The 11,728-nt window shown below is 53.7% G+C and overlaps 1 protein-coding gene across 1 annotated transcript; it reads left to right on the top strand.

Annotated features, from left to right (window-relative positions):
• The first annotated feature begins 4,160 nt into the window (after positions 1–4,160).
• Ihh (Indian hedgehog signaling molecule) lies at positions 4,161–10,577 on the top strand. The gene is made up of 3 exons (XM_028760690.1): positions 4,161–4,933; positions 7,302–7,563; positions 9,106–10,577. Exons 1-3 carry the CDS (start codon positions 4,619–4,621, stop codon positions 9,762–9,764), a joined length of 1,236 nt encoding a protein of 411 aa, XP_028616523.1. The 5' UTR covers positions 4,161–4,618; the 3' UTR covers positions 9,765–10,577.
• Positions 10,578–11,728: the final 1,151 nt, after the last annotated feature.

Below are 11,728 nucleotides of genomic sequence, written 5' to 3'. Positions count from 1 at the left end.
CCTGGGTGCTGACGTTCCAGGCAGGTAACACCACACCTGGCATTATTCTCATTTTATGAATGAGAAGACTGAAATTCTGAAAGATCATGTGAGCAGAAGTTACAGAGACAATGTTCTGCTCCCCCAGGTCTAATGCTGTTCCTGCCGGGTGAGCTGCTGCGCCCTGAGCCACTGAAGGACATTTGATTGTTCCTGGAACCTCTCTAGTTGTGGCCCAACACCACTGGAGTTAAAGCTGAATTAACCTGGTCAAATGGCATAACTGTGAAGTGGGGGAATGGTGTTTTAGCAGTATGGATCCTATATAGTTCTTATGTGTACGCTAGTATGTAGTGTACATATATATGTGTGTGTGTATATATATATCTCATATATCATAAATATACTGTACTTCTATAGCATTAAAATAAAATTTACTAAAAATGGCAAATGGTTGTTTACCAAACAGATGTTTAAGTTATTGGGTCCTATGGTATATTTTCAAATTCTTTATAAAATATTTTTCGTTGTTGTTGGTTGTTTTGTTTTGTTTTTGTTTTTGTTTGGACTGTGTAGATCAGGCTACCATGAAACACATAGAGATCTGTCTGCTTCTGACTCCTGAGTGCTGGGATTAAAGGTGTGTTATTACCACACTGAGCCTTAAAAACATTTTTATTAAATTTAGAGAGGAGAGGAGAGGAGGGGAGGGGAGGGGAGGGGAGGGGAGGGGAGGGGAGGGGAGGAGAGAGGAGAGGAGAGGAGAGGAGAGGAGAGGGAGAGAGAGATAGCAACAGAGAGACAGAGAGATGCATACACACAGATGGGGGCAAGAAAAAGAGGGGATGTATTTGTGTGGGCAGAGGACAACTTGTGGGAATGTGTCTCTCTACTCACTATGTGAGTCCCAGGACTCAAACTCAGGCTATCAGGCTTGGCGGCAAGTGCCTTTACCTGCTGAGCCGTCTTGTCAGCCCTTCCAATCCTTTACAACCCATTTTTTTCAGACCTTTGCACCATGACAAGAAAATAAATTGTATTTCTAAAGCAATAGCTTTTTGTTTTTCAAGGTAGAGATGACTGAGGTGTAGATGAGATCTAAGGGAAAGAAACAAGCGCCCTTGCTAGCAATCTCCAGCCTGAGCTGCACTGTGTTCAGCAATCCCCAGCCTGAGCCGCACTGTGCTCTACGGCAGCCACTGATGCTGGCTCCTGAGTATGAGGATAAGGTATCCCAGACCATTGGCGCCTCTGGAATGGCACATCTCAGATCTCTCATTATAATGCTAGCAGCTTGCTGGTAATCAGAAAAAGCATTAGGCTTTTTGATATTATGCAGGGACTGGCTTAGTTCAGAAGCCATCCAACATCTGAGTGGCTAAGAACACCAGCAGCCAAAAATTTGTCTAAGTTCTTTAAATTATGATTTTTTATTTTTATTATTATTATTGGTGGTGGTGGTGTATGTGTTTTTTCTGCACATGTGTCTATGCACCAGATGTATGCAGTACTCATAGAAGTCAGAAGAGGGTGTTGGATACCCTGAGACCAGAGTCAGTTCTGAGCTGTGGGTGCTGGAACTTAGACCCAGGTCCCCCACAAAAGCAACAAGTGTTCTTCTCTGCTGAGCCATCTCTTCAGCTCCAATGACCTAAGTTTTTAAAGCCCTGACTTGAAGTGCTTCAGGATGCAGGGTATAATGGTGCATGCCTATAATTTCAAAGCAGAAGAGACAGGATTGCCAGTTCAAGGCCAGGTGAGAGCTTGTCTCCAAACAAATAAACAAATGGAGTTCCAAGTGACTTCTAGAGAGCCCCACCACTTTCCCCCCAGTACTGGGGATTGAACCCAAGGTTTTGTGATTTTCCACAAGCATCCCAACACTCTTTTCTTGGATGAAATGGGAGCAGGTAAATATGATCATATGCCCTTGTATACATTCATGAAACTTTTAAATATAATTTTTAAAGGACTATTTTGGGGCTCTAATATCTGGCCATCTATTTGCTTTACCCTGTCTCCTCTTTCAAACTGTGATTCTTCTTCTTTTGAATGTAAGTCTCTAAAGATCTGACACATGTCAAATAAGAGCTCCTTAGGCAGTGGAGCTTCTGCTGGGCATCGAGCGTGCCTCTGCAGAGCACTGCCTCCTGAGCTGGGCTTGGGCTCCTCTAAGACTCAAACCTCAGCCAGGCTGATCACTTAGATTCAGGGATTAAAGATGTGTACATGTCAAGAGGCACACTGGAGGTTTGCCTGTTGCCAACTGTCCTTCTATTTGTAACAGGAGCTTTATCCAGTTAGCAAAATCTCCAGAGTTACTTCTCTAGTCCTCTGAGCATAGGTTGCTGGCAGTGGCGGCAGTGGTTGTGTGTGTGTGTGTGCTCCTGTGCATGCACACACACATGCATGAGCAATACATACTTAACCCCATGCTCAGCAATTATTTCTCTCATTTTTTCTTTTACCAATTTTTACAGCTGAAAAATTACCTTGAGATTACTTTACATGTTAGGCTACATCTGAAATTTGAGCTCAAAGAATTTGGAGTTTTGTTTGGTGCAATATCTCTGTGTTCCTAGCTCTTGAGAGGCAGAAGCAGATGTGGGTTCAAGGTCTACATGGAGAGTTTCCGGCCATCCAGGGCTACATAGTGATACTTTGTCTAAGAGGTAGAGGTGAGGGGCTGGAGAATGTTTATACTCCAAAGCTATCCTTTTCTCAGGATGCAATGGTGCTGTGAGATCTGAATCTTCAGCAAGGCAGCAGTGGCACCTTAAGAGCTTATAAACCCTGCACTTGGGAAGCAGAGTTAGGAAGATCAGTAGTTCAAGGTCGTCCTCAACCATGTGGTAAGGGATCAGCCTGGCTACCTGAGAACCTGTTTCAAATACATGAACAAAATTAATGACCTGAACTTCAAATATAGACCAGCAGCAACAGACAGGTCTGCTTTGATAGAGGAAGCTGGGCGTGTGTGTGTGTGTGTGTGTGTAGTAGCATCATGATTTCTCTAGCATGTCTGGCATGGTGGTACTCTCTTGTAATCCCAGCACTCTGGAAGTGGAAGCAAGAGAATCCAGAGCTAAAGGCTATCCTGAACTACGTAGCTGAGACTCCATCTGTAAAGAAAGGAAGGGGGTGAGGGTGAGGGTGAGGGAGAAAACTTGAGCTTTTTAATTCTAACTTTATGACTTTGTGAAACCTGTCATAAATGGCACACGATTTGCCATTGTGGTGGTAATCTGTGCCCGTTAGCACACCTCTTCTGGTTTGGGCAGTATAGATTATAATTCATTCTGCCTTCCCGAATGTTCTATTAAAGTGCACAACCCACATTCACTTCCCTGGCAGCCTCTGTAGAGTCTATGGCTTCTAACACTTGTGAAGTAGAGGGAAGAGTGATTCTGGTGCAGCGCCTGTCTGCAGGTGGTTTGAGATCCTTTTGGCTTTTTTAAAAAATCCATCACGCCCAGTGTTCTTCCATCACTGTAGATGTCCCCGCTTTAGCTGTTCTTCTGCCTTGGCCTTTCCCTTTTCACCTTCGTCTCCCTTGTTTATTTTAACAGGATTTCCAGCTCTATTTGACCCTTGACAAGGCTACATTGCCTCCACCCCCACCCCCCAGTTCTGTGCTCGGCCCGAATAGGGTCCAGAAGCTGTGCACCGGGTCAATACAGAGCCCTGCTCCTTCAAGCCGAGAAAGGGAGTGTTGCCAGGGCCAGGGTGGGGCACCAGGTTATGAATGACCTCCAACTTTTGGGTTTGTTTCTCCGCAGGGGACACCGTAGGCGGTTGTGCGGTCCAGCCACTGTCCCCCGCCTCTTGCGTCCGGCTGCGACGTGGGTTGCGGTCTCCGTGGGGGTGGCATCTCCTGTCCAGGAGGTTTGCGCCTGGTGGGGCTCCCCGGAGCCGCGAGGAACGGGAAGGCGAGGCCAGGGTGGGGTGAGGCCCGTCAGGACGACAATCGCAGGCAGCGCAGGGGGCGCAAAGGGCAGCGGGCGGGTGGACCGGCTGAGGAGCGCGCGGGACAGGGCTGGCTAGCCTTGGGGCCGCCCGCCTGAGGGGGAGGAGGCTGTGCCGCCCTTGCTACAGGTTCGCTGTCGAGCGCTCAGGAGGCAGGGACATGGATAGGGTGCGGTCTGAGCGGGTCCCGAGCCCGGATCTCTTCCATTTCCCCTCTCACTCGACCCCGGGCTGCGCCGCAGACGGCAGCAGCTCCCGCTCTGCCCGAGCCGCCTGACCGCCGGGCCGGGGTGCTAACCGCGGGTCCCTCCAGTCCGCTGGCCCGGCTAGCCCAGCCCAGCCCGCCGGCCCGCAGCCCCGCCGCCCGCCGCCCCCCGCCGTCGCCGCGTTGCCAAAACAAACGGGCCGGCCTATTTATTGGCGGCCGGCGAGCCGGGCAGCTCAGAGTCGAGGCGCCGAGGGGGACAGCACGCCGCCACCAGCCAGGGCCCCGGGCCCCCGCCCCGCACCTGAGTCCCGTCGGCCTTGAGCCGCGTCGCGCTGCCCATGGCGCCCCCGCCTGGAGTCCCCAAGAGCCACCCAGACGCCTGAGTCCCCGAAGCTGTCCCAGCCACGCGCCCACCCATCAGCCCACCAGGCGCCCTCGCCTGCTGCTCTCCCGGGCTACCCGGCCATGTCTCCCGCCTGGCTCCGGCCCCGACTGCGGTTCTGTCTGCTCCTGCTGGTGCTGCTTCTGGTGCCAGCGGCGCGGGGCTGCGGGCCGGGCCGGGTGGTGGGCAGCCGCCGGAGGCCGCCTCGCAAACTCGTGCCTCTTGCCTACAAGCAGTTCAGCCCCAACGTGCCGGAGAAGACCCTGGGTGCCAGTGGGCGCTACGAAGGGAAGATCGCACGCAGCTCTGAGCGCTTCAAGGAGCTCACCCCCAACTACAATCCCGACATCATCTTCAAGGACGAGGAGAACACCGGTGCCGACCGCCTCATGACCCAGGTGAGCGCGATCGGTCCTCCCAGCGCGCCATCGAAGCATCGCCACCTGCCCGGCCCTATCCTCTCGCCTGGCACCTTTTCTCGACTGCCTGGCACGCCCCTTGGCACCTGCCTTTCTCGTGAATCCCGGGTGTCTTTCTGCCCAAACTGGGCTGGCCAAGGGACCCCGCGGGAGTGTTGGCATCCGGGATTCCGCCCGGTGTCTTTGAGAGGAGCTCTCTACTGCTGCCAAGGCCCACAGCTCAGCAGGTTGGCGGGCGGCCCCTCTGCCCGCGAGTGCTGGCAGCTCAGGTCAGATCTGGCACTTGAAGGTACCTCGACCTGGCTGCCTCTTGTGCCTCCGGGCACCACGAAATCCTTCTCCGCCTAACATTTCTCACAGCCCAGCCCTAGTCATTTCGAAGCCTTTTGGCACCCCTGAGGGGAAGAAGCTCAGGACACCAGGGATCCCGTGGCCTTTCCTCCCCTTGTGCCCTTGGTTAGCTGCGCTGCCCTCTCCTGGAGCAGTGTCTTGGCTGGTTCTGGGCTTAAGGAATAGCAGGGAAAAGTTGAGTGGGGAGGCAGAGGTAGGAAAGGGAACGAGCCGAATGAGCCCACGTGTCTGTCGCGAGGGCTGAGCGGCGCGGTTGCGGTTAAAGGGTGGGGTGCTGGAGCCTTCAGGCTCTGAGACCAAGCTTGGGGGATCCTTGAGCTTGGTGGCAAGAACAAGGAGGATTGGAAATAGGAGTAGGGATGCCTAGGAAGGCGGGGAGCATAGCTGACATTAACTTATCTCTGCATGCACGAGCAGGACCCGACTCCACCAGACATCAAGGTCGCACACTTCTTTCTCGGAAGCTGGTATGCCTTAGGAGATATACACCCCTTTCCGCTAGGGTCTATCGGCTCTTTCCCTGTTAGTAGGCTGCCTTTAGGGAGAGCAGCTTAACCACGGCCTTCAGCATGCGCCCTGGCGCCGGGGCCGGCCGGCCGATGTCGGGGCCGAAGGTTGGCCGGTGGCCGGGCCGGGCTGGGCGCCGAGGAATGCAGATAAGGATCCGGGCCACAGGCTGGGCAATCATTGACAGCGAGCGCCCAGGCTCTGTACCCGAAGGAGGGGGTAGAGGGGAAGAGTCAAGCGGCCTCTGGTTAGTAAGGCAGACCGATGTACGTGAGGTCTAAGAACTGGACCACGGGGATCTGGAAGGAGCTAACGGAGCTGAGTTACACCTCGGGGCGGGGGGGGGGGGGGGCGGCGAGCACCCTCAAGCCAGGCCGCACAGTACAGAAAGCCTAGACTATTGACTCCTGAGGTTAAGTCCAAGGGTCTGTAGGGTCTGAGCTCCCTGGGGGCATAGGTAGGTTGATACTTGGCGGGATCTCACACCTTACCTAAGTGTTAAAGACTGGTGGAGGGCCCTCTCCTCGTAGGGTGGAAACTCCACCCCCTTTCCTCAGTCAAGTGCACGGTCCCCTGGGCAAAGGACGGGAATCGTGAATAGGCAGCCACCACTGCTGTCCCTAGGGTGAAGCTCTACAGTCACACCGTTCAAGGAAGATCCGAGGATTCAGAGCCAGTGTCTTGAGGTCAAAAGCTCGGTTTCTTCTAAATCCTTTCCTAAATAGGGACACTCCTCCCTGGTGGAAGTGTGAGAGATCCCTGGTCCCTTATACGGGGGTCCTCTTGTGTCCAAGTCACATAGGAGGGGTACTGGCTCTCTGCCTGAGGTGTCTCCGCTAACCATAGGCAGGTGTGCGTTCAAAAGAAGGTTCCAACGGGAATGTTTTGTGTCACTTGCTGGCGGGATCTAAGTAGAACTAGAATTTTCTTCCAACACACCCCCAGACCCGTCCGGCTGTTGGGTCTGCACCTGCCGTGCTGGCAGGGCTCAGTGTCTGGTGGCCTCAGCTCTGGGACTGCGGTGACACCTACTGGGCACCTTTGGCCTTGCATGCCCAGCAGGCCAGCCCGCAGGCAGTGAACTGTTAAATTTTCCTCCCTCGCGGCAGATTGACCCACCTTGCTGCCTAGGTAAAACCGAGCTACTCGGCTCTGGAAAAGCAGAGCTCCATTTGTGGCGAATCCAAACGCCAAGCAAGGGAGAGGGAGCCAAGCGGATCTCCATAGACTGGAGAAGAGTCCCCTGAGAGTGCGTGACTCCATGCGTCCTCCAGATCGGTGGCGCCACTATGTGGCCTAGTTCCCTGGGGACTCTCGGCTGCTAGACGAGGAGAACACATTTAGAGTCCTCTATTCCCAAGGGAAAAGGGCAGAGGTCCTCCCAAGCTTTCCAAGTCCCTTGAGTGCTGTGGGAGAGTCGGTCGAATCTTCTATCACCTGCACCCGGGTGGGCTCCTTTCCCTAATTTCGACCTCGTTCCCCTCCACAGCGCTGCAAGGACCGTCTGAACTCACTGGCCATCTCTGTCATGAACCAGTGGCCGGGTGTGAAGCTGCGGGTGACCGAAGGCTGGGATGAAGATGGCCATCACTCAGAAGAGTCTTTACACTATGAGGGCCGCGCGGTGGATATCACCACCTCAGATCGCGACCGAAATAAATATGGACTGCTGGCGCGCTTAGCAGTGGAGGCCGGCTTCGACTGGGTGTATTACGAGTCCAAGGCCCACGTGCATTGCTCTGTCAAGTCTGGTGAGCCGCTGCTGCCGGGGGGCTGGGCCCGGGGCCGGGGCCGCAGGGCGTGGGCAGGCAGCACAAGGCCCTCTAGGGCCAAGAAGGAGAAGATGGCTTCCAGGGGATGGAGGCGGGGACCCAAGGGAAGAGGATTTCCGAGGCGGCGGCAGCGCTCCCTGCAGCTGCTTTGGACTGCTTGCTCCTCCCATGTCCGGTAGACTCATGGCAGGAGCCTAGAGAGACAGGGCCTATTCCTGAACCACTGAGTGCTGACCTGGTGGTCCACAGCCTAGAGACTGCCACAGGAAGTGCAAGACAGAACAAGTTGAAGAGATGGAGGAAGCCAGGTTGGCAGGCACCACTGTCCCCCGATCCAGGCCCATGCAGAATAAGGCATGATGGGGCTAGGGGCCAGAGTGCGTCTAGACATCAGGGTGCCCGACCAGAAGCCCAGAGGTTCAGAACCTACCACCCAAATGCAGGTCAGGCCTCCCAGTGGGGGCGCAGGCGTCCCGATCTCCTCCCCAGAGCCCCAAAGCTGGACATTCTGGAGGTAAATGGACTCAATAAAGTGGATTTTCCCAGATTGGCCGCCTTATTGATCAAAACTGGCAGGCGCTGGAGCCTTGCCCCTCATCCCCAGTCTCACCAGTGTCCCTGTCACTTAAACTTACCCACTCATGAATGCTTTACATGGTTGTTCTATGGATCCCACTCGGCTACACACCCCCTCTAAATGGGTTGTATAGTTGTTGTACTCTCAGACGGGCAAGCTAGACCTTTTTTGGTGTTTTTGGTTCACCTGGGTTCACGAGGGTGATCCTACCTCCCCCTACCCACAACCTGACCCTTCGAACTGTATGTACCTAAAATCATACCCACTTCATCTATAAACACCAGTCCAGAGGTCAGCTCGCCAAGTGGCCCCTTCTGTTCATTACTCCTGACCCCAAACACTGATCTCATCCCACCATCCGATGCCACTATGCCCAGCCAACACAGGAACTGAAACTGATGGGTTTGTCCCCGCCATTGACCCACCCTGAGCACTCACTCTGAGGATGCTTCAGGAACCTGTTTTCTCTATGGGCTGGCATTCCTCTAACTTGTGTAGACTCAAATGGTCAGCTCTGTCACAGCACTTGGCATGTCAGTCTGGGAGGGCCGTTTCTTGGAGGTGTTTGATCAAGTGGTAGAACAGATTCTCTAGACCCCAGCGACGCTAAGCCAGCTTCCCCATTTACACAAGTCTGCAACTTTCCTCTGCTCAGGTCACAAGTAACCAGCAGCTCTGCTGACCTCCAACCTCTGGAATTCATGGCAGAATCTAGTGGGGACATAATCTGGTGTTCCAGCCCCTGTGTGTTCCTCTCATTGGCTAGGGTTTGGGCTAGGGAGAATCAAGCTATGGGTTGGTGGTGGGTTATCAGAGGCTGGGATATAGTGATAGGGGTGCTATCCTAAAACAAGAGACACTGTCCTGGGCTAGGGTGCTGAGGGGAGGGACACTGTGCCTGTGAGCACCCAGCAGTAACACCTTCATGTCCCTTCTACCTACAGAGCATTCTGCTGCTGCCAAGACAGGCGGCTGCTTTCCTGCCGGAGCCCGGGTACGCCTAGAGAATGGGGAGCGTGTGGCCCTGTCAGCTGTGAAGCCAGGAGACCGAGTGCTGGCCATGGGGGAGGATGGGAAGCCCACCTTCAGTGATGTGCTCATTTTCCTGGACCGTGAGCCAAACAGGCTGAGGGCTTTCCAGATCATCGAGACTCTGGATCCGCCACGACGGCTGGCACTCACGCCTGCTCATCTGCTCTTCACTGCGGACAATCATACAGAACCAGCGGCCCACTTCCGGGCCACATTTGCCAGCCATGTGCAACCAGGCCAATATGTGCTGGTAGCAGGGGTACCAGGCCTCCAGCCTGCTCGGGTGGCAGCTGTCTCCACCCATGTGGCCCTTGGGTCCTATGCACCTCTCACAAGGCATGGGACACTTGTGGTGGAGGATGTGGTAGCGTCCTGCTTTGCAGCTGTGGCTGACCACCATCTGGCTCAGTTGGCCTTCTGGCCCCTGCGACTATTTCCCAGCTTGGCATGGGGCAGCTGGACCCCGAGTGAGGGTGTTCACTGGTACCCTCAGCTGCTCTACCGCCTGGGGCGTCTCTTGCTAGAAGAGAATACCTTCCATCCACTGGGCATGTCTGGGGCAGGAAGCTGAAGGGACTCTAACCACTGTCCTCCTGGAACTGCTATGCTGGATCCAAAGGCCTCCTCACCAGGAAGGTTCTGGCCCTGGAAGGTACCTGGCCTGAGGATGTCTCCGTTCTCTGCTTCAGAGTGGAGACACCATTGAGACTTGACCAGGTAGTGCTGGGCCCCAAACCTTCATCTTGGTGTAGAGCCGTGAACTGAGCTGACAAGGGGGTGGTAGGCTCTCTTTTCCTAGAGACCTTAAGACCCAGCTAGCTCTGACTGTGATTCTTTATACCCCCACCTCCCTGCACGGGAAGGACCCATTCCATCTGTCTTTGGACTGCTTATTCCAGTGTTTCTCGGGGCCTGGGTTTGTGACTTTACTGTTGGCAATTGATCACAGTATGAAGAGAGGCTGCCCGTAGGTGGGCTTGCACCTCAGTTGATGCTGCTAGATTCCCTAGGAGCCAGCAGGGAGCTGGCTGGACTCATTGCCTCCCAGAACTGAAAGGCCACTGCCAGCCTGGATATCCTGAACCATGACCTCCCTGCAGGCTACACTCCGCCAGACTCCTGAGTCTTTGCTGCCAATGGGCAGAGTCTCTGATCCAGGCAATGTGACCCTACGACCTGGGACTGGGGAGGGAGCCTGGATGTCCTTGCCACCCCTGCCCAGGCTAAGCTCTTTCTTCTGCTGAACCACACCCCCAATCCCTCCTCCAGTCTGTCTCCTTCACCTTATTTATTGGCATGGAGGGGGAAACCCATGGGAGAATTTTGGGAATGTTTTGGTCTTTCTTTTGTAATAAAAATTATTTAAGTTGTTAGAGCCATGGAATCCAGCCTGCAGAGTAGGACCAATATACAGGTCCCTACGGCCATGAGGCAAATGTCCATACAGGCCCTTCCTCACCTGGCATGAGAATGAGACGGGACTATCACACAATTCTCCCTCAGCATGGCTGTGCCAGCGATAGGACAGAGGTAACCATTGTCACTTAACACACCCAGAGCCACATACTGTGCCCTTGTGAGAGTTAGCTCTCCTGTTTCCTCTGAGCCTTCTCAGGCTCTGGGTTCGAGACTCTTTTCTGCTGGTAATGAACTCAAGTATGAAAAAGAAAAGATTCTATGGGATTCATGTCTCTTGGTGGCCCATTCTGAATTCTTGGGTATGTCGGCGGTCTATGGCAGCTGGCAGCTATCATAATTCCCTGGGCAGCTTGTTTAAAGGCTGTTCCTCACCTCAAGGCTTCTGTCTCCATAGTTCTAACGTGAGGCCCAGGAGTTAATTTTTATAAATATCCCAAACATGGTGAGTGGTCCATGGATGCCAGGTGGCTTTTAGTCACCAGGAAAAAATACTTGAGAAAACAAGAGAAACTATGTATCTTGTCTCGTGGTCTTTGAGGTTCCATTCTGTGTCCTGACAGCTCCACTGATCCACTCATGATATCTGGGAAACAGAGACAGAGATAGCAGAAGATCCGGGGTAGAGATCTACCCTTCAGAAGCATGCTTCTGACTACCTACTTCTTACAGCTGGGTGCCACCTTCTCACAGCCCGTCAGTTATAAACTTATCACTAAAGATGTTAGTGCCACTATTGGGACCAAGCTTTCACGGGGAGCGGGGGGGGGGGGGGTTTCCTATCCAAACCACACCAGTGCTGCTATGTCTGCAGAAGACCCAGACATAGACAATGCCAAGACAGAACAGCACCCTTCATATTCAATTCCTCCAGTCTAAGGCAAACATTCCTGCACAAGTAAGGTCAACTGAGCAGTAGGCAATGATGTCCAGGGAAAAGCAGGGAGGTCAAAAAAGCCATACAAATCAGTGTTCCTGGGCCGGATAAGGTGTCACATACCTATTGTCCCAGTGAGGCTGAGGCATGAGGATCATGAGTTGGAGGTCAATCTGGGCTATGTCATGAGACTCTGTTTCAAGACAAAATATAAACATCTTTGGTTGAATATGGTAGCACAT

This window comes from Grammomys surdaster, unplaced genomic scaffold, assembly GCF_004785775.1.
Source record: "Grammomys surdaster isolate TR1022 unplaced genomic scaffold, NIH_TR_1.0 126546, whole genome shotgun sequence".
Lineage (NCBI taxonomy): Eukaryota > Metazoa > Chordata > Mammalia > Rodentia > Muridae > Grammomys > Grammomys surdaster.
The sequence above is the reverse complement of the archived record's forward strand: the minus strand, read 5'-3'. Positions and strand labels throughout refer to the sequence as shown.